Here is a 23,460-nt window from a genome sequence, read left to right on the forward strand (position 1 = left end):
CGTCCGTTCATGTCTGAGGACATCGGAAGTTGATGTGGAATTCAGCAACTAGGGGCATCAGTGCTATTACCTTCAAGTAGGTTTTGGCGTTGCGGACAGGGATGGCGTATGGGTGTAAGCAAAGGTTGCATGTTCAAATCCAGCGATAGAAAGTTGTTTTCATATTCTTGCTTTAAGCCTGTCCCAAACCTTAGCCCTTACCATAACCATTTGGAGTGAATGATTAACCTTAAAAATGAGGAGATCATGCCTAAACATAACCTTAACCACTTTGAAATTTGACGTTTGAGAAACATGGATGAACGTCTAATTTTGACGTGAGACTGTGAGAGTTTGTAGCTCTGCCTACCTCTCGGTCTCTCTGCTCTTCCTGCCTCTGCATGCCTTCTCTGCTCTGCTCTGCCTGCTCTGTTCTGCCTACCTCCCTTCTTCCCTACCTCTCTGCCTGTCTCTCTGCTCTGCCTGCCTGCCCGGGGCAGATATGAGCACAGGGCAAAAAGAGGACAGCTGGCTGGGTTTGTTTGCTCATCTCTGTGGTTGGAGCCTTGCCAGGGACATGGCAATCTGTTCTTTGTTTTTTTGTCCTTGATAACAGAGGGAAAGTGTGTGGCAGGACTGTGCACCACTGTTTTATAATTGGATTTGTATGCACCATTTACAATGCATGTCACCAATAAAGAAAGACAAATCAGACAAATCTCAGACACTTTTGGGAGACGGGGAGATTATGCTCGAATTTGGGATTGGATCTTTTTATGCGGAACTCTTTCTCCAACACGCACCATGTTGCATGATTCATGATTCCCTGTCTCTGAAGGAGGTTAAATCTGCCTTTTGAAGCTGAAGCCTCTCCTGTAAAACGGATTGCAGTGTTATGCTATTGCTATCATGACAAACGAGAGCTGTCTATGCATGTATTTTATTGCTGCTTGGTTTAATGCGTGTTGGTGCAGACTGCGATGCTGAAAGTCACTGTGAGGAACCATACAAATGAGGAACTGCCACTGCAGAAAACATTTGCATGTGTGGTCCAGGTTGAATTCTTAATAGAATACAGCATCAATATAAATAACTTAGGCATCCTTTAAAGCTTTGAAACTAGGGGATTTCTAATATAACCTACAGAATTTGCATGATTATTAATGATATGACTGAAGCTCAGTAGAGCCTTCATTTGTATTCACTGTCTAGTTATTTTTGTGTAACACAATGCTGTGGGCTGAGCCGTAAAAAAAAAATGAGGCTCTGTGGTGCTTTGTCTTACGTCAGACAGCATGACTTTTGTCAAAACGCGACTGAGTTATTGAGGATACAAGGTGACGTTTTGTAGATGTTTTTCAGTCTAATGTGATTTGTCGATCCGTCCATTCTACAATGGATGTTATCAAACACCGCTCGTGTCTGTCTGTCTGTGGTGCTGGTCTGCAGAGGCGGTTACCATGGAGTTTTGCTAATGTCACCAGATTGGAAGATGCAGCCTTGACCAAGATGGCTGAAAAGGAGGAACTCCAGAACAACGCAAACAACAGAAGTCAGCTGAGAGATTGAAAGTTCATGCTAGACTGGAATGATCCACTGGGCTAGAGTAGCCGACTGCACGTGTGGGACTTAAACAACAGAGCAGGGATAATGTTGCCTACTACAACACATGGTCTATTCTGCTCCAAAACACTATCTCTTACAATAAGCCTCCTGTCTTCTCGGCTAAATTTAGAAAGAGTTAAACACATGTGAATGGTTTTATAGAATTAGTCTCATTGTGGAGTTGGAGAGTCATGTCTGTTTGACCTAATTCTGTTCTTCTCTTTCCTCACTATCCGTCATTCTATGATACAATTCCAGGAGAGCTTGTGCACTTTCTAATCATCCTTGAGATGCTGGGAGAATAATTGTTGGTATGGTTGAATGTTATTCCCGGCCTGTCTCTCTCTGTATGGTGAGCTGCTGATACTGATATTGCTGTACCTCTCTGACCTGCTTTCTCCATGTTGTGGCTCTAGAACTGATGCTATGCTGGTGGATATCCAAAGCCCTGCCTTGTAGTGAGTTAAGTCATCTGCAAGATTGGTTTATTTTTCCGGCTGGCCAGTTTGAACCAGCATAGGCCCTGCACTAGGCCCTGGCTAGTCCATGGCCGAGCTGTCGGCTCTCAGTTCCTCATCCAAGCAGCCACGCTAAGCACAATAAAACCTCTCTGAGCTCACACTGTTTCCTGCGGGGCCAGTCGCAAGACAGCTCTGTTGTGGTCAATCCTTCTGTTTTTATTATTCGAGTATTGTTACGTATTACTATGTGTAAATCTCTTTGGTGTTTTGTAGGATTTGCATTTTAATAAATACACCCCACTGCAGGTTGTATAATATGAGGTACTGTCTGGTTGGATGACCTATTTATTTTAATTATCATATTTTTGTGTGGAGAATGGTAATAAATGTTGGTCATATTAATTCATTCTTTATAGAAACAATACAGACACTAACATTTGTCACACTTTCCTTTATGCTGTAGAACAGCTGTAGATTGTCTGACGTAACTTGACCTCCTCTACACTAGCTTTGCTCCACTTTGATCGTTGCCCGATTGTAAAGGGGATTTCCAGGTGGACAAGGAGAGCAGTCGTTGATAATATCAATAAATAAATAAAAAGTGGTTTATTACAAGTTGCAACTGGGAGACACCTCCAGAACAGAAGCCGAGAAAATGTCTAACGATCCTTCTCTGAGAAGATCGTTATATATTAAACGCACAGTACCAAATGTTCTGTAAACACCAGCATCCACCAGCCCCACCAGCCCCGAGAGGAAGTCACAACATCAGCTCCTACAGAATCACACAGTGTCACAGACACATTATCAGTGTTCCCTTGAATCCAGTCGGGCGTCAAACTTTAACCACAACATTCAAGACGGGCAGACATTTGATACCGGCAATTAAACAGGTCAAAGGTAGAACATCAGTACTTAATTACAACAGATTTTTGTAGACTAACAAGTGAAAACTACTTGATTAAATATGGTGCGTAAACATACATGGTTAACTCCTGTTTTCCTTCTCCCAGGGGGATGCATCTGTCTGCGTCTTCCCACACATACGTTCATGTGTAATACGTATCAATCCATATCAACAGTAAATCACATACAGGAAAATAATGAATAATAATTTCCCATTACACCAATGAAAACCACACATTCGTTTTGTTTTGTAGTACCGGGCAACCCTACTCTTTAGAGTTCAGAAGCGCTAGCTTGACCATTGAAAGTGCTGATGTGGATATCCCAAGCTTTAGCCAGGGTTTCCGTCAAAGTCTGCAGATAGTTACTGTAAATAAGTGCTGTAATGTTGTCCCTTAGCCAATCTGTTGGTTCTAGGGCCTTTGGCCCAGTGCTCCCAGTCCAAATGTGTCCTTTGGCACACAGCATACTCTGCTGCTCTCAGTAGGTAGGGGCTACCACAGACACTAGCAGATGATTAAAGGCATCTGCATTCTTCCCAGCTGAAACACTTAGTGTATTTTTTTTAAACTAGGCAAATCGTTTAAGAACAAATTCTTAGTTACAATGACGGCCTAGGAACAGTGGGTTAACTGCCTTGTTTAGGGGCAGAACGACAGATTTGTACCTTGTGAGCTCAGGGATTCGATCTAGCCACCTTTCCATTACTGGCCCAACGCTCTAACTACTAGGCTACCTGCCAGCCCATATATGACCAGTAGTAGAAAAGGTACCCAATTGTCATACTTGAGTAAAAGTGAAGATATCTTAATAGAAAATTACTCACGTAAAAGTGAGTCACCCAGTAAAATACTACTTGAGTGAAAATATATATATAATGTTTTTGTTTATAAATATACTTAAGTATCAAAAGTAAATGTAATTGTTAAAATATACTTAAGTATTAAAAGTAAAAGTATTAATAATGTCAAATTCCTTATATTAAGCAAACCAGACGGCCCAATGGTCTTGGTTTTTAAATTTACGGATAGCCAGGGGCACTCTCCAACACTCAGACATCATTTACAAACAAAGCAGGGATGACCAGGGATGTTCTCTTGATAAGTGTGTTAATTTGGAAAAATGTTCTGTTCTGCTAAGCATTCAAAATGCAATGAGTACTTTTGGCTGTCAGGGAAAATGTATGGAGTAAAAAGTACATTATTTTCTTTAGGAATGTAGTGTGTAAAAGTAAAAGTTGTCCAAAATATAAATAGTAATGTACAGATACCATCAAAAACTACTTAAGTAGTACTTTAAAGTATTTTTACTTAAGGACTTTACACCACTGAGTGAGGAGGGAGCTAGTCAAAGGCCCCAGCTGTGGGGAGAGGGAAATGGAGAGTATAGGGAGTTGGGAGGCTCTAGTCATGAGGACAGGGGGAGGGAGCTCCAGGAGCGGAGAGTGTGGAGGCCCCAGCCATGGGGTGGAGAGAGGGGAGTCGGCAAGACTGAGCCCTGGGGAGGGAGCACCAGCCTCAAGTCTGCCTGCTCTGACCTTGTCCTCCAGCCAGGATGAACAATGAGCCTGTCCCTCCCAGAGCCTCTCCCACTCTCCTCTGGAACTTTCCTGTCCTTCACCTGGCGCCAGTCCAAACGACTCCCCATGGGATTGTAGGCTCAATGTTAGGTCGGCAGAGCCAATAGGACAGATCCAAGATAAAATTGTTCTTGGCAGGACCTATGCTGTCAGTTTGATTGTTACTCAAGTAATTGTGTCCATCGCTATTGTAACTGGCGTTCCTGTGCGTGCCTAACAGTATAGCTTCCTTCCTAAAAAAGTCCTTACTGGTACTCGATCTCAGATCCTCTGCCTTTCAAACACACGTGACCGCCCACTTGGCCAACATCTTATCCAAAACCACTTACATAATAAGTGGGACGAAAGGGATGCCATATCCCTCTGATGTGGTCGGACAATATGGCCAAAACCATTTGCCACTGTGACAGGAAGCCACATTCTAATGTACTAACCATTCTGACTAAGTTGTGAGTGGGACTGCATTACTATGGTGATTGGTGACACAGGCGAACGTGCTGATGTCATTCACCCTGCCCTCCTACCCTCCTACTCCCTCTCCCCCATTCACCTGATCTTGTTGTCACCTCAGCGTGTGGTATTGTTGGAAATCCCTTCCCCCTCACCTTTCCTGTTCGTGTCCCTGCATTGCCATGGAGATGGTATGTAAGGCACATGACCCACAGGTGATCTCAAAGACACAACAACAGTGTTCGTCACAGGTAACCTAACCTAACTAAGCAGGTGTAAAAGAAAAGCCTGAAACTAGATCCCCTACATACTGGTCTTGATGCGAAGAAAATAAATGTTGGGGGAGGTTCTCTGCACTGTTCAACCAATCCAGTAAATGTGGAGGACAAGTTAAGATGGAGTGTTGCCTTGTTAACATCCATAAGCAAAAGTCGTGTCACAGGCTCTCATTCCATTTCCATCGAAAACCGGAACATCTGTAATGATACACATAGAACGGAAACAATGTGTCGGTTTTTGTTCTGGTTTTAGTGGTTATTATGTTGTAACTGAAACTGTACGATATCAAGAGACATTAAGTTTTACTGATACCTATTAATGTTCTTGTGTGTTCCATGCAAGACAAAGCAAAAAAACTTTTTTTTAAACTTCTGACCCGATTTGGTACAGTCCTACGCTATTCACACCTATAATTCTAGGATGCATCCTAAATGGCACCCTATTCCCTACATAGTGCACTACTTTGGACCAGGTTCTCTTGTCCAAAGTAGTGCACTATATAGGGTACAGGATGCCATTTGGGATGGTGCCCTAGTCTGGAATGTCACCTTGACCCCCTAGGACCATGCAGTGACCCTAATGAGGTACCTGATCATGTGTTGCCTTGATGTGTCTTTGGAGTTCAGAGTCTGATTGGATAGTGATGTGAAGACAGATGCACCATGGCCCTCGTGGCCGTCTTAGTGTAACCAACCATGATCAGAGGTAGAGGCGAGCCGGCAGCAGCCGGTTTGAGCCGGTTCTGTGTAATGCTGCCTGCCTGCCTGCCTGGGTGCCCAGGCTGTGTGTGGGAGCGATGCACAGTCATTTAATCTGCATGTTCAGGCCTGTCCCTGGGGGAGAGGAGGACAAAGGGAGAGAGAGAGAAAGAGGAAACACAAGCTCTATAGCTCTGCCTGCTCTGTGCGTGCCAGTGCTGCCTCCAGAATTTCTGGCCAAAAGTTGCCCGATCTCTCTTGCCTGCCTTCTGCGCCAGGCTCCCTGAGGGTTATGAAACTCATCCCAGAAAAACTGGGATGTCATCTAAAACACAAAACCTTTTCTGGTAAACCCTACTCCGTTAGATGATTTATTAAGCCTATTTCCCATAACTGTAGGTATTACACTTTTATTGACACTAAAACTGGATTGGACCCCCCTTGAAGAGCTCCTCTTTATAATAGGCTTTAAAAGTCAGTCAAGCGTTGCTCTGTGTTTTTCAGTCACAGGCCAATGAGTGAACTGATGAATGCACCTGTGTTACCGTCAGGAGATCACGCAAGCACGCACATGCACACACGCACACACACACACACACACACGTACATAGTCTTGTACAGGTAGCCTTGCGGGGACACACAATTCAGTCCCATTCAAATTGTATTTTCCCTAACCCTAACCTGCACTCTTACCGTAACCCTAACCCTAACCTTAACCCTAAACCTAAACCTAACATTATCTCCTAACCCTAACCTTAAATCTAACCCTAGCTCCTAACCCTAAAGCTAATTCTAACCCTAACACTAATTGTAACCTTCATAGCAGCCACATACAAACAGCATGATCACTTTGCTCGTTAATAAATCCCTCTACAGTATACGCCCTGTCTAAGCTGGGAGAGGGGGGTTCTACTAAGCTATATAGAATTGTTTTAAGAAGGTCATACTCAGGATAATTTAGCTTTTAGATTTTGAATTTTAAAACACAGATTTTTTTATTTGGCCCATTAAAACGCATTGAATAACAGAAGATTCCCCAAATAAATTGAAAGGAAGTAGGTTCGGAAGTATCTATATCTATATCTGAGAGATACAGTATAAGAAGGATCAGGATTTTTTTTGGTTACATATATTTAACCCCTTATTTTTTACTCTAAATAGTCTCCATATATACTTCCATAAATCTTTTCAACGGGTACCGGGAGACCTTCATACAAGTCTTGTGAGGCCTGTGGGCGCCCTAGAGCAAAACAACCAACACATTCATGAGAGTCTCACCTTCCCACAGAGGGGTGGAAAGGTTAGTGTGTAGCCCAAACTGTTTGGACGCTACAGACAGAAGTTGGCAGATCGGCTGTACCGACTTCAGACCAATCCCAAGACATTTGTGGAGAACTGAGAACACCATCGTGTTAGTGAGAGTCTCCTCTTTCCATAGAGGGTTCGCAATAGTTTTGTAGGCCAAACTTTTCAGACGCTTACAATAGATTTTGTGTGAAGACCGATTTTCATCTCATGGTCTGACAAACACCGGCTCTAGCTCTGTCACCTTCACCTCAGATTCGGAAATGAGACATCGGCGGATGCGGTGTCGCAACAATATCTCTAACTTAAAATGACACATTTTTCAGGTGAATTTTTTATTATGCTAGTTGATTTCCCCGGGGCCGCAGAAATTGACGCTAGGTGTTCCTTCTCGCATCTACAGCACACAACACATCAGCTGTCTGTGACCCGGTGAAAAAACCTTTGCAAGCCAAGCCATCATAACCGCTTCACCCTGCCTACATCATTGTCATCCTATTAGCTAACGCCATGATCAACATAGCTACTAGAACTAACGCGTTAGTAAACCGGCTACAATAATGCAGCACATGCAGTTTAGCAGTTACACCGGCGGGCCTCGGTAGCAATACATTAACAAAACCAAAAGCTTATCTTGGAAAAGCACCAGTGTTCTGATAACCATAGACAGCTGGCTAACATGGCTACCCTCTATGTTTGAGCTGGGTGTTTGAGTAGGCTAAACTGACTAGCTGCATTCGCTAGCTAAGTAAGTGAAAGTGAAAAAAAAGACAAGAAAATACAGCTAGCTCTCTCTCTCTCTCTCTTGTGCTTCTCCTTCATTTTTGAAGAAATGCATTATCTCAAAACTGTTCCACTATTGTCTTTCTCTCTCTTTGAGTCAACAGCTCACCACATCTTATGTACTGCAGTGCTAGCTAGCTGTAGCTTATGCGGTCAATACTAGATTCATTCTCTGATCCTTTGATTGGGTGGACAACATGTCATTTCATCTTGAAAGAGGTCTGACACACACACACACACACACACACACACACACACACACACACCAGTAATGTTGGTTAACTCTGATAATGTTTATATCCCTCGGTAGTGCAGTGCTTCGGTGTTCCAGTGCCCTGTTCAGTGTTCCATCCCTCTGAGCCCCTGCCTGACTGCCAGTCAGAAGCAGGAATATGTCTGGTATGCCGGCCTGGTTCGTACTATGAGTATTGATGTGTTGCTGCCATGCTATGTTGTTGTCTTAGGCCTCTCTTTATGTAGTGATGTGGTGTCTCTCTTGTCGTTATGTGTGTTTTGTCCTATATTAAAAAATATATAATTTTTTAAAATCCCAGCACCTGTCCCCGCAGGAGGCCTTTTTGTAGGCCGTCATTGTAAATAAGTATTTGTTCTTAACTGACTTTCCTAGTTAAATAAAGGTTCAATAAAAAATCTATTTAAAAAAGATGCTGGCTTGCCACTGCCATTGGAGAGGTGCCATGGGTAAGATCTGTTATAAACACAGCCAGGGCCCAAATTCACTTCTCAGAATTGCGTAATAAGGTGGCATTGGGTCATGGTTATGGGATGATTTCTGCCAGCAACACAGATTCCTGTAAGGCAGGGATCATCAACTAGATTCAGCCACTGGATGATTTATTTTTGATCAGATGGTCGGGGGGCCGCAACATAATTACTAATCATTTGAATACGGCAAATGTACTGCAAGAAGCCCAAACAGATATAATATCTGACTAAAACATAATCATTTCAAACCTTACTTACATTTGTATATGATCACGTGTCTCTCTATTATGCGTGGAAATACCTGGGAACAGATTTCCAAAATTAAAATCCTGATGTTCTTACATACAGTTTTTTTATGTCCAACAATGAAAATGCAACCCCTCCCCCCAGTGAATACAGCAGAACTGTAATTGTCCCACCCTATATGATAAGAGGACTGTGTCGTTCAGTACAGAACAACCTGGTCTCACACACACCTGGCCCCAATTCCCAGTGATTAGTAATTGAATAAGTGTGTCCTTGGTTTACCATTGTCCTGTTGATTATTGTTACAATGTCCGTTGGTGCGTGTGGTGCATGTGTGTTTTGGCTTTCGTGCCATTGTGGATTGCGCAGATGATTACGGGTCTCGTCCCATGTGTTAATCATTGTGTGCTTGTGTTATTTATTTGAGGTACTCCTCGCTGTTTTGTTTTGGGTTTCTACCCTGTGTTTTGTATACGTGTTTGTTTGGTCTTTGTCCCCGTGCCTTTACACGGCACGCCTTAATTTTGGTGTAATAAAAAAAACTATTACGCATTCCTGCGCCTGTCTCCCGAATCATTCATACCAACGTGACAATAACTGTGCCCGTCAGAACGACAGTAGCTGAGTAAACAACACACAGCTTGACGTACCTATTTGACAGTTATTTGACAAAGTTATCTGAGTGACATGCAATAACCTGCGCTAAATAGGTAATGGGGTGCCATTTGGGACGCAGAAGTGTCCTAGACTGCTCAGTCTGCCATAAAGCCTCACTAAGATAATACTGGATAGAAATATCAACACCCACACCCTACATTATTAATATAGGACATGGGCACGTTAACTGGCTGGTTGACATCCTATCCCAAACTACAATGCATGAAATCATCCACTCCAGACAGAGCTCCAAGAATATCCGACAATGGTGCAACTCGAACTCCAGCTGTGACAGAGTTAGGTAAGTCATGCACACACAGACAGGATGGAGAAGAACTAAAAGAAAATCAGTTTACCTCATTTAAACCACTAGAATGCCAGCTCATAACACTGGACACAACGACAATATTATTGAATTTGACTGATATTAGTGATAGAGATAGTGGTTATCAGTGGCACTATATACTGTCATATAATGCATCTTAGAATCCATCATAAAACAAGATGCAGACAAGATCAAGACATGGGGATAGGGGATAGAGATAGCTACAGAAGGACATTGACCCTGTTGGTCTAGTACACATTTATGATTCAGACATGAACAAACTGTTCTGCCAAGCAAGCGGAGACAGTTTATGTCTGGAAAAGGAGTCTCCACAGAGTTGACCCCAAGGGGAAGAATGATGACAAGACCTTTGACCCTTGCTAAATTTAGCGCCCTTTTGTTGTGATTAATACGGGGACACTTGTCTGCATGAGAGAACGGGGTAAATGGCCCGAACCCCCCTCCTTCTGTTTCCCCGCTGGCTGCACCAAGAGATCTCATTGTGCAGCGCTGGCTGTCTGTGACTGTGTCTCACAGTTGAAAATGATCCTCACTCACCCGCACAGTCATGAAGAAGGTGCAACAGCGCATCTCCCCCCTCAGGAGGTTGAAAAGATTTGGCATGGGCCATCATATCCTCCCAAAAATATACATCTGCGCCATTGAGAGCATCTTGACTGGCTGCATCACTGCTTTATATGGCAACAGCAATGCCCTCGATCACATGGCGCTACAGAAGGTGTTGCGGACAAGCTCCCTGCCATCCAGGACCTCTATATCAGGCGGTGTGAAAGGAAGGCCTGGAAAATCGTTAAAGACTCCAGCCACCCAAGTCATATGCTGTTCTTTCTGCTTCTGTATGGCAAGCGGTACCGGTGCATCAACTCTGATACCAACAGGCTCCTGAACAACTTCTATCCCCAAGCCATAGCTAACAAAATGGCTACGCGGACTATCTGAGTTTACCATATTTTGGCACTGTCTCTATGCACACTAACAGGACTCTACATGCTCGCTCACACACACACACACACACACACACACACACACACACACACACACACACACACACACACACACACACACGCACACGCACACGCACACACACACACTTCATTTGCTCACACACACATAACATGCACATACATTTATACTGATTCTATACACATGCACACACACTCACATAGAATCATCATGTACGCTGCTGCTACTCTGTTTATCATATATCCCAATGCCTAGTCACCTTACCCCTATACATACTGACATATTGATTACTGCATTGTTGGGTTTAGACCTTGCAAGAAAGGCATTTCACTGTACTTGTGCACATGACAGTGTCTCTGCTCTGAAGGCCAAGGCAAACTTTTTTATTAACATAATTTGTGAAGCAAAGGGAAATTCTAAACTGATCTGGGAGAATCTAAAAAAGTTAACATGGAAAGAGCATAGTAACACTGCAAAAAGACTAGAAATCATAGTGAATAACAATCTAACACAGGATGCAGTCGAAATAGCAATAGCCTTCAATTCCTACTTTATTGACTCTGTCAGGGTACTGACACAGAACCCCTCCACTGGTTTCTTGGGCTCAGTGCTCGTGAATGACGCTCAACCTGTCTTCATCATAAGGGAGGTTTCTGAGTCAAAGGTGAACAAGGTGATTAGCTCACTAAATAACTCTAAAGCCAAAGATGTGTTTGGGCTGGGCTCTACCTTTCTTAAAAACTGCAAAGAGTCACTCATTGGCCCTATGACTAAGGTCACCAACACATCTATTGGTCTCGGGGTGTTTCCAAGGGTATGGAAGTCGGCTATCTTTAAATCAGGCGACCCTGCTGATGTGAGTAACTATAGGCCCTACAGTTTGGCTTCAGAGCGAAACACTCCACAGAAACGGCCAACTGCTTTCTTCTGGAAAATGTGAAGTCCAAGATGGACAAAGGGGGCGTTGTTGGGGGTGTGTTTCTGAACCTAAGGAAGGCTTTTGATACTGTTAACCATGAGATTTTCATCACAAAATTGTCCAAGTTCAACTTTTCCCCTGATGCCTTGAGATAGATGAAATCATACCTTGAGGCGGAACTCAGTGTGTCAGAGTGAGCAATGAGCTGTCGCCCTCTCTTAGCTATGATGTGGGCGTGCCCCAAGGGTCAATACTGGGGCCCCTCCTGTTCAGCCTGTACATTAATGATCTGCCTTCTGTCTGTACTGGGTCTGAAGTTCAAATGTGTGCAGATGATACAGTGCATGCAAAGAGCAAACAACAAGCTGCACAAGAACTCACTAATGTAATGGTCCAGGTTACAAAGTGGCTCAGTGACTTGTGTTTGCATCTCAATGTGAAAAAAACTGTTTGCATGTTCTTCACAAAGAGGGCAACAGATGCTACTGAGCCAGATGTACATGTGTCAGGGGAGAAGCTACAGGTGGTATCTGATTTTAAGCACCTTGGCATCATACTTGATCCCAACCTCTCTTTTAAAAAGCATGTGAAAAAGGTAATTCAAATAACCAAATTCAACCTATCTAATTTCCGATTTATACGAAATTGTTTGACTGCAGAGGTAGCAAAACTGTACTTCAAATCTATGATACTCCCCCACTTAACATACTGCTTGACTAGTTGGGCCCAAGCTTGCTGTACAACATTAAGACCTATTCAGTCTGTCTACAAACAGGCTCTCAAAGTGCTTGATAGGAAGCCCAATAGCAATCATCACTGTTACATCCTCAGAAAGCTCCTGAGCTCCTGAGTTGGGAAAATCTTGTGCAATACACCGACGCATGTCTTGCATTCTAGATCCTAAATGGCCTGGCTCAGTATTTTTGTTAACAGAAAACCCAAACATATGGCAGCAGATCCACATGGTCTACCATGAGAGGTGAATGTATAGTTCCCTTAAGGAAAAGCACCTTTAGTAAATCCGTTTTCTCTGTGAGAGCTTCCCATGTCTGGAATACACTGCCATCAGACACACATAACTGCACCACATATCACACTTTCACAAAATGCTTGAAGACATGGCTAAAGGTCAATCAAATTTGTGAACATGGTCCCTAGCTGTGTGTTGCCGCTTTCCATGTTGTCTGTTGTCTATAGCTTGTGAGGTGTGGAAACACTTTGTTGCTTTTATGAATTTTGTCTTGCTGCTTTTTGTTCTATGTTGCTATGTCTGTATGCCAAGTCTTGCTTGTCCTATGTTGCTCTGTCTGTATGCTACGTCTTGCTTGTCCTATGTTGCTATTGTCTATATTGTAATTGTTTTTAATAACCTGCCCAGGGACTGCGGTTGAAAATTAGCCGGCTGGCTAAAACCGGCACTTTTACTGAAACGTTGATTAATGTGCAGTGTCCATGTAAAAAATAAAATAAACTCAACTCAAGTACTTTTGGGTCATAAATATGCCATTTTGCTGACTCAACCTTTCCGGAACCTGGCTAATATTCTGTGTCCTCAGTCATAACTCGCATGCCAGCTCGAGACAGGCAAGTATCCTGTGGCGAGACAGTGTACAGACAGCCCTGGGGCCTCAGTACATAAACGGAGTTTAAGTGAGGGGTTCTGTATTGTACATTGTTTTCACTCAGCACAGACAGACAATGACAAAATAACCAACATTCCATACCTTGGCACAACTCTCTAAACAACTTCTCTAGAGACACATACCAGAACAATTGCTGAGAGAGGTAACAGTCTCTAACCTTTGTTTCCATGTAAGGGAGTGTGTACATCAATGAGGGGAGTGAACTACATAACAAAGGGCAGTGGGAACTTTCCCTCAGTCCAGGCAGGGCAAACATGCTAAGGAATGGGGGGGCAGCTTGAGGGTTCAAGCTCAATGAACATTCACAGTGAGTATTTACAAGATATGTGCCCTAGACGATTGTGTATGATGTGGAGTTTATACATTCCAACGTTTTTAAAGAGGAACGCCTTTCTCTGGCTCCGTCCCAAATGCCACCCTATTCCCTATATACTATACTACTTTTGACCAGGGCCAATTGGGAATAAGGTTCCATTTGGGATGCACACTCTGTTATCATCAGTATGGAGCTGGGTCTCGGGATGCACCCCTTCCTCCCCAGTCAGACCTGCCAGTAAAAACAACAACATCCCCCCTGGTTTTGGAAAAAGTAACGAAGGGTATTTATAGTGCTACTAACTGGAATGTTTAAATGTAACCTGTTTTTATATTTTAGAAAGTAAAGGCAGTAATAATACTGACAGCAACAGTAATAAGTTGAAGAGACTGAACTGCTGGGTGTCACCCTAGATAGCAAGCTATCATGGTCAAAACATGTAGACTCAATGGTTACTAAAATGGGAAGTGGTCTGTCCTTGATAAGGCATTGCTCTGCTTTCTTAATATCTCAGTCAATCAGAAAAGCTCAACAGGCACTAGCGTTCAACAGGCACTAGCGTTTTATCGCTCCTGGACTACTGTCCAGTTGTGTGGTCAGTTGCCACAAAGAAGGACAAAGGCAAATTGTAGTTGCTCCAAAACAGAGCAGCACATATTGCACGTAGATTTACATGGAGGGTGAATGTCAATGACATGCATGTCAATCTCTCCTGGCTCAAAGTTGGGGAGAGATTGACTGCATCACTTTTGGTCTTTGTGCGAGGTGTTGATGTACTGAAGGTACCGAACTGTCTGTTCAAGCAGTTGGCACACAGATTGGACACTCATCAGTATCACACAAGACATGCAACCAGAGGTCTCTACACAGTTCCTAGGTCCAGAACAAAGGCTGGGAAACACACAATATTAAATAGAGCCATGACTAAATTGAACTCTCTGCCACCCCAGGTAACTCAAACTAGCAATAAAACCATATAATTAAAAAAAGATTCACTAGCTGTGGGTCGCTCTGAAAGGGAGTGTCTGTCGAATGGCTAAATTGTAATGTAAACTCAGTGCTATGTATGTATATTTATGAATATTTTGTATTTTATTTGTTGTGTTGTTTCCTGTTTGGACCCCAGGAAGAGTAAAATTCAGACATTTTCAAGCCTTGCCATAGATTTTCAAGACGATTTAAGTCAAAACTGTAACTAGGCCACACAGGAATATTCATCTTGGTAAACAACTGTAAATTTGACCTTGTGTTTTAGGTTATTGTCCTGCTGAAAGGTGAATTTGTCTTCTAGTATCTGTTGGAAAGCAGAGTGAAGCAGGTTTTCCTCTAGGATTTTGCCTGTGCTTAGCTCCATTCCATTTATTTTTTATCCTAAACAACTCCCTAGTCCTTGCCAATAACAAGCATACCTTTAACATGATGCAGCCACCACCATGCTTGAAAATATGAAGAGATGTACTCAGTGATGTGTTGTGTAACACTGTATAACAATATAACGCTGTGTATTCAGGACATAAAGTTTATTTATTTTCCACATTTTTTGCAGTTTTACTTTTGTGCCTTATTGCAAACAGGATGCATGGTTTAGAATATTTTTATTTGGTACATGCACCTTTCTTTTCAATCTGTCATTTAGGTTAGTATGGTGGAGAAACTACAATGTCGTTGCTCCATCCTCAGTTTTCTTCTATCACAGCCATTAAACTATGCTACTGTTGTAATAAAGTCCCCATTGGCATCATGGTGAAATTCCTGAGCGGTTTCCTTCCTCTCCGGCAACTGAGTTAGGAAGGACACCTGTATCTTTGTAGTGACTGGGTGTATTGATATACCATTCAAAGTGTAATTAACAACTTCACCGTGCTCAAAGGGATATTCAGTGCCTGCTTTTTTTTACAAGGCATTGGAAAACATCCCTGGTCTTTGTGGTTGAATCTGTGTTTGAAATGTACTGTTTGACTGAGGCACCTTTCAGAAAATGTTATGTGCACGGTACAGAGAGAAGGTAGTCATTAAAAAAGTTACAAATCATGTTAAACACTATTGTTGCACACAGAGTTAGTCCATATCATCTTATTATGTGACTGGTTAAGCACATTTTTACTCCTGAACTTATTTAGGTTTGCCATAACAAAGGGGTTGAATACTTACTGACTCAAGATGTTTCAGCTTTTCATTTCTTATTAATTTGTCAAACTTTCTAAAACACAATTCCACTTTAACATTATGGGGTATTGTGTGTAGACCAGTGACACACAATCACAATTAAATCCATTTAAAATTCAGACTGTAAACAGAACAAAATTAGGAAAAAGTCAAGGGGTGTGAATACTTTCTGAAGGCACTGTAAGTAGCTTACTGTTGCAGTCGGTGTAGAGAGTCAGTCATTCCCTGGAACCAGTGATGTCACTTCTGTAACTGGGGCTTGACTGCACGAGCTTCCCTATAATCCCTTTAAATAGCGCAGGCAGCGCTCACAGCGTTCACTCACTGCAATCCCTCTCAGGCGAGTAGTGCTCTCTCTCCCCCCTACAACACCAGTCAAAGGAGTTGCTGGACCAGTTCCTGAGACTGCACCGCAGCCGTTACAAGAGAGTCATCAAGATGACTAGCTACATTGTATCCTCCGACTCTCGCCGTGTCAGCCCATCGGTCCACGGGAACAAATTCGACACTGCCTACCGCAAGAAGGCCGTGCCCAACATATTCGAGAACGTCAACCAGGACGCGGTGATGAGGCTGTTCGAGAAAACCGGGGACAAGAAAGCGGAGGAGAGGGTGAGGAGCATCTTCTCCTTTACGCAGGACCCAGCGGAGACGGCCAAAGCTCTGATGGCGCTCAAGCAGCGAAAGAAGGACAAGTTCTTCCAGATCGTGGGCCTGGTTCGCCACATGCTGAAACTGCGTTGAACATTCTCTTTCGGCTCTGCTGAATGAGTTGAATTGAAGTGCCCAACAATGTCGCTGCAGCGGTTGGTCAGGTAATGCCGACCTGTCATGGAGAAGAAACGTCCTCGAATGGATTTTGCCTAAATTCAAGCCACTTGCTTCGAAGGCAACAAAGTGAGACTATTCCATGAACATGCACTCCATGCGTAATGGTATGTTCGTTTGGATACGTCGTGCTGGATGGAGAAAGAAGGAGGTGAATGGAATACCGAGGGTTGTTGTCCCGAACAAAGAAACATGGAGACACGATGCTCTCCCTGACTGACTATGCATTCTGTCGAATGCTTCACATTCAATGTGTACCTTATAGGTGCCTGTTTGCTGGTACATAGTAATTATAAGAAGAGACTGCCGAAGAAACTGCCTGAAAATGCCTGTTCCGGTGAAAACATATGCCTTGTCTCTGTATCATTTTAACTTTGTGATACCTGCTATAAACACGGTTTATTAGTGGCCACAAATGTATTTATAACAAAAATGTTACAGCAATATAATGACATGCATTTATGAAATGTCCTTTTGCAATTTCTTTAATAAATTATTATTGAAATATAATGTCCATTCTCTTTGCTTTCATTTCAAATGACTCCACATCACATTACTTTGTTTGAATCCTCTCTGATAGGCCTGTTTTCACCTTAGTTTGTAAATACACTGTAATTCTTTCAGGCTTCATTTAGTCTAAAATGGGGTTCACCCTTTATTAATAATTCCATTAAGTTACACCTTTATATAATAAAATGACTGTTTTTCCAGATGGAACTTCACTTGTGGCAAGTTGGATAAGATAAATATATATAGTAAACATATAAACAGCAACATTCACACAGAGATAAAAATGCTTATAAGATATATATATATATGATAAGACCTAAGTCTACGCCCTGATGGCAGGACTGTATATTACCTGATGCAGTGCTATATAGTACCTGATGGCAGGACTGAAACGAGAGGGGGGGGGGGGGGATTTACACATTGCTTGATGTGGTTAACCTTCATCAGTTTCCCCTCTGATGTGGCTTACTCCAGACCGGTGCAAACCAGTTCTGCTGGGGAGGTTTGCTGCTGTGCACAGCAGTGTTTGTCTAAGGTGTATCTCATCATCCCCGCTCTGCAGATAAGAGCTTGTTTGACTAGTATTACAGGGTTTAGGTCTGCTGTGTTAAGAGGTTCTACAATACGCTGCCTTTACCTGTCTTTCATCAGACAGTACAGTAACAATATCACCTATTAAACTGTCTAATAACAGTTTACATCTTTTCACACACTTTTAGGGTCTTAATCAGTTCTGTCATTTTTATCAGGGTTTTGTTACGGGTTGGATTAGCTGCCGTCATAGGGATCAGTGAGAGTCTGCTAATCTCATTGCTTTGGTAGTCTCAAACCAGTTCAAACCAGAGTCGATGGATGATTTGTCTGACATCTGAACATGTACTTGGCCGCTGCTTGCCACAGACACAGGAAACCCTGCCTCTAGCCTGAGGGTGGGGATTTCTCAGGAAAATATCTACCTGTGCCAGACCCTACAGGCACGGTGACGCTAGGTAAAACACACCATACAAACTCTCTCTCTCTTTCTGTCTCTGTCTCTGTCTCTCTCTCTTTTTCTCACCCACACACAAATTCACACACTTTCACTCTTTCACTACCCTAGTGTCCGGATTCAGTCCGTATCGCAGAAGATCTGCGTTAAAATATAAAGGTAATTTCCGATTGAGCCAACATATGCAGCATTTACTGTTAATGCAGTCTCCGTGACCGTGGGAACAATGACTTGGATTGTCAATCGCACTATAAATCCGATCTTCAGCGCTATGGATTAAATAGAGCCCTGACTAGATCACGTTCTTTGTGTCTGCGCGATCTGCTTTTTAACCCTGGGAAAATCAAACACAGCTCTTTGCTTCATAAACACACTAAAAAGTAACTGACCATCTCGGTTTGAAAAAAAGTGCCTGACATGATTGTTATAGGTTTATGTTCAAATGACTCTTCCTCCATTTCAAACAGCTCAGTGCTGCATTGCTTTGATGTCAACAGACACTGTGGCAGACGACCATCTAGCCTCTGTGTTGGTGCCATTGCTATGGTGACAGGGAGTGAGAGAGTGAGAGGGGAGTAGAGGCGGGATTTTCTGATCAGAAGGACGGTCCTCTGATTCCAGTGTGGACCGGTTTTAATCATGCTCTTTAGAAGAGGAACTAAGAGTGAGCTGGATGTTAATATTAGTCAGCATTAGCTGGGAAGATCCTATCTATAACAGCCGCAAGTTACCCTCATGACTCATATTTTCTCTCTTGATAAAGGATTGAAAAAGCTGGTTTGTTCTGGTATTTGCTCTGGTAACTCTGTGACCCATACATCCCATCTACTGAAAAACTCATTTGGTTTCAAGTGTTCCCCACAACAGACAACAGACAGTGAATAACAGCAGTAAGAGGGAGGGAGAGAGAGAGAGAGAGAGAGAGAGAGAGAGAGAGAAAGGGTTGGGGGCAGCAGTGAGAGAGAGAGAGAGAGAGAGAGAGAGAGAGAGAGAGAGAGAGAGAGAAAGGGTTGGGGGCAGCAGTAAGAGGGAGGGAGAGAGAGAGAGAGAGAGAGAGAGAGAGAGAGAGAGAGAGAGAGAGAGAAAGAGAGACCTCCTAAAGGTCAAATGGGATGAAAAAGTGGGCTCCATACAGGAAAGTCAGGAATTTGCTAGAGGTACAGATGGAGACGAACAGGAACTGACCAATACTTTTCCTTTGTGTGTCTTACAGTCTGACTCATTCATTTTTCCCAAAGGGGGTCAGCCAGCCAGCCAAGCGCATCAGCAGTACTGACAACCTCATAAAGGGTACACAAAACAATCACACAGAAATGACTCGGTTCCAGTTCTGGAATATCTGAGATATCTAGATTTTGGCACATTCTTGTGGTTGTTAATCACTGGCATTATGTCGTAGACAGCGACACACAACTAACTCTAGTCTGAGTTCCTCTTTTGTTTTTGGATGAATCAGTGTATTGGTTGTGTTTGGTGCAATTTGTGTAGGATTGGTCCTGCAGCGCTGTAGATTGAGGCCAGTGTGTGTGTGTGTGTGTGTGTGTGTGTGTGTGTGTGTGTGTGTGTGTGTGTGTGTGTGTGTGTGTGTGTGTGTGTGTGTGTGTGTGTGTGTTGCGTCAGTCAGTTCCATTTGAGATGACCCTTGCTGGCCCGTCATGAGCCCAGAGGAGAACCATGGAGACACACTGATGCTTCTTTCACTTCCCAAACAAAACATCACTCTACTGTCTCTTCCTGTTGCCATGGATTTATTACGGGTGTTGACATGACAAGTCCATTATCAGTGGGGACACATACAGTGCATTTGGAAAGTATTCAGACCCCATAACATTTTCCACATTTTGTTATGTTAAAACCTTATTTTAAAATTGATTAAATTACATTTTTTCATTATGAATCTACACACAATACTCCATAATGACAAAGTGAAAACAGGTTTTTAGAAATGTATTAAAAATAAAAAACAGAAGTACCTCATTTACATAAGTATTCAGACCCTTTAGTATGAGACTCGAAATTGAGCTCAGGTGCATACAGTTTCCATTGACTAGAGTCCACCTGTAAATTCAATTGAATTTGACATGAATTGGAAAGGCACACACCTGTCTATATAAGGTTCCACGATTGACAGTGCATGTCAGAGCAAAAACCAAGCCACGAGATCAAAGGAATTGACGGGTAAAGCTCCGCGACAGGATTGTATCGAGGCACAGATCTGGGGAAGGGTACCAACAAATGTCTGCAGCATTGAAGGTCCCCAAGAACACAGTGGCCTCCATCGTTCTTAAATGAAATAAGTTTGGAACCACCAAGACTCTTCCTAGAGCTGGCCGCCCAGTCAAACTGTGCAATTGGGGGAGAAGGGCCTAAATTCAGGGAGGTGATAAAGCTGATGTTCACTCTGACAGAGCTCCAGAGTTCCTCTGTGGAGATGGGAGAACCTTCCAGAAGGACAACCATCTCTGCAACACTCCACCAATCAGGCCTTTATGGTAGAGTGGCAAGACGGAAGCCACTCCTCAGTAAAAGGCACAGCCCGCTTGGAGTTTGCCAAAAGGCATCTAAAGGACTCCCAGACCATAAGAAATGATCTGGTCTGATGAAACCAAGGTTGAACTATATGGCCTGAATGCCAAGTGTCACGTCTGGAGGAAACCTGGCATCAGCATTGTGGTGGCAGCATCATGCTGTGGGGATGGTTTTCAGCAGCAGGCACTCAGAGACTAGTCAGGATCGAGGGAAAGATGAACGGAGCAAGGTACAGAGAGATCCTTGATGAAAACCTGCTACCTGCTACTGTATTTTATTTATTTAACTTTTATTTTCATAACCAGGTTGTCCCATTCAGGTCAGCTTGTCAAGTGCTTGACTTGGACTTAAATAGGTGCCGGTACTGTTTATATTTAGGTGCAGGTGCTCCACAATACATTTGAGCTTATATTCTACAAGAGGAACAGGAGCTCAAGCAGTAGAAATGTGAGGTTCCAGTACTCAGCTAATGTTAGCTCCTGCCCAAATCAAGCACTGTGTTTGTCCCCGTTAAAGGCTAGGCCTTTAAACCTAACACAATGGGTCGAATAACTATTTTCTCAACTCACAGGTATTGGGTGTTGATATGAACAGTAATCTTGTACACCTCAGCACTACATCAATGCCGAACAGGGCTTAGTGGGGGATCTCTCCATGCAGAGCAGTTCTTCTAAGATTGTGTAACCATTTCTCTCCTCCCTCCCCTCCCTCTCTGACAGGACTTCCTGTTCTTTCGGTTGTGTGCGTTACGTCCCTGGAGCTGGAGTTATGTTCGGGGCCGGGCTTGTAGACCTGGGATGGCTGTGTGTGTGTCTGTCTGTCTGTCCTGTCTGTCTGTCTATGTGTGTGTGGGGGGGAGGGGGGGCTGCTCCAGAGAAGCCTTTTCCTGTGTGGCGCTGAGGTTCCTCCTGGGGCTGGGTTGGCCAGTACGCCAAGCAGACTGGCTGTCTCGCTCCAGTTCCACCATGCGGCCTTGCCATTGTTCTCTCCTTCACTCCCTCGTCCTGTCCCCTCCGCCCCTCACGCCAACCCCCCAGTGCCCCTTCCCCACTTTGCCCTGCTCCTGGCCCTGCAGGTGCAGCTGGACTATAGGCCTGAGGAGGAAGCTAAGCCAAGACATAGACAATGGCAGATCCCAGCTTCTATTTATATATCACTTTTAGGTCCTCACTGATGAAGATTTTTGTAACGATGGGTTATGAAAAGGTTCTTAGGTGAATGAGTATTTCTTGCCCCACTGCACTGTGGATGAAGAAGGCCATGAATTCCCTAATGTCATCTTTCTTAGGTTGTGGCGTACACACTGTATATGGTACACTGGGATACTTCTGTCTTTCGATTGTCTTTGATCTTTGAAAAGCAAAACCCACCATGACTGACATGTTTTAACATTCTCTCTGGAAAGTGAACACAAGCTACAGTAGCTTTGATGTAATGGCTGAATATAGGTGCCATTTCAAGGGTCAACTGTTATCAGTGCTGGTCAGGTGCAATCGTCGCCACAGATAACACATAACATCCATGCTATGAGAATATGGCGAGTACATTGGCAGACAGATCCCATCATTGACACTTGGTATAAGGCTGGTTATACCTACACAGAGACTGATAGAGTTATAGGCCAATGGGTGCTTGACCCAGGTGTTGTGGGGTTTTAAAACAAGTTTTCTTTATTTCTACACATTTTGTCACGGGGCGGAGAGAAATGTTTGCAGTTTTGAGAATGATATCTGAGTGAGAGTGACCAACAAAATCAATGGGGGGCCCCAATCGGTAAATCGACCATGGTTACTATAAGTTTAGACAGCTGGCTAGACTACCTTAACAATTAAAAAATGTTAGCTGGCATGGGCTAATTGGGTGATTGTCAGTGACTGACATAACAAGAGTAAAACTGCTGATGCACAACCAAATGTAGAAATTGTACCTCGTGCAGAGGCGTCATGCCTGCTGGAGAAGATTTTGGGCCCAGTTATCCCTCTTGCTTCGCCTCTTCCTGTCTGACCAGACTCAGCCTCTATCGCGTTAGTGTCTATGGGAGAGCACTCCCCTTAAGTAGATCGGAACTTCACTGATAAATGGCCTGAGTCGACTATCTTTACAGAGTAAGAGTATACTATCCACCATCTTTGTAGTAGACTAGAATGAGACCTACCTCATTTGATTTTATTTCAACTGTCAGTGAATGTGATGGGGTTATATCCTTCATGTTTGGCCCTGTCCGGGGGTGTCCTCGGATGGGTCCACAGTGTCTCCTGACCCCTCCTGTCTCAGCCTCCAGTATTTATGCTGCAGTAGTTTATGTGTCGGGGGGCTAGGGTCAGTTTGTTATATCTGGAGTACTTCTCCTGTCCTATTCGGTGTCCTGTGTGAATCTAAGTGTGCGTTCTCTAATTCTCTCCTTCTCTCTTTCTTTCTCTCTCTCGGAGGACCTGAGCCCTAGGACCATGCCCCAGGATTACCTGACATGATGACTCCTTGCTGTCCCCAGTCCACCTGGCCGTGCTGCTGCTCCAGTTTCAACTGTTCTGCCTTCTTATTATTCGAACATGCTGGTCATTTATGAACATTTGAACAT

General features: G+C 43.5%; 1 protein-coding gene across 1 annotated transcript; it reads left to right on the top strand.

The window, feature by feature from the left end:
* Positions 1 to 16,325: 16,325 nt before the first annotated feature.
* LOC109872280 (transcriptional and immune response regulator) lies at positions 16,326 to 17,365 on the top strand. Its single transcript, XM_020463466.2, has one exon. The coding sequence runs from the start codon at positions 16,466 to 16,468 to the stop codon at positions 16,769 to 16,771; it is 306 nt and encodes a 101-aa protein (XP_020319055.1). The 5' UTR covers positions 16,326 to 16,465; the 3' UTR covers positions 16,772 to 17,365.
* Positions 17,366 to 23,460: the final 6,095 nt, after the last annotated feature.

This window comes from Oncorhynchus kisutch, linkage group LG3 (assembly GCF_002021735.2).
Source record: "Oncorhynchus kisutch isolate 150728-3 linkage group LG3, Okis_V2, whole genome shotgun sequence".
NCBI classification, from domain to species: domain Eukaryota; kingdom Metazoa; phylum Chordata; class Actinopteri; order Salmoniformes; family Salmonidae; genus Oncorhynchus; species Oncorhynchus kisutch.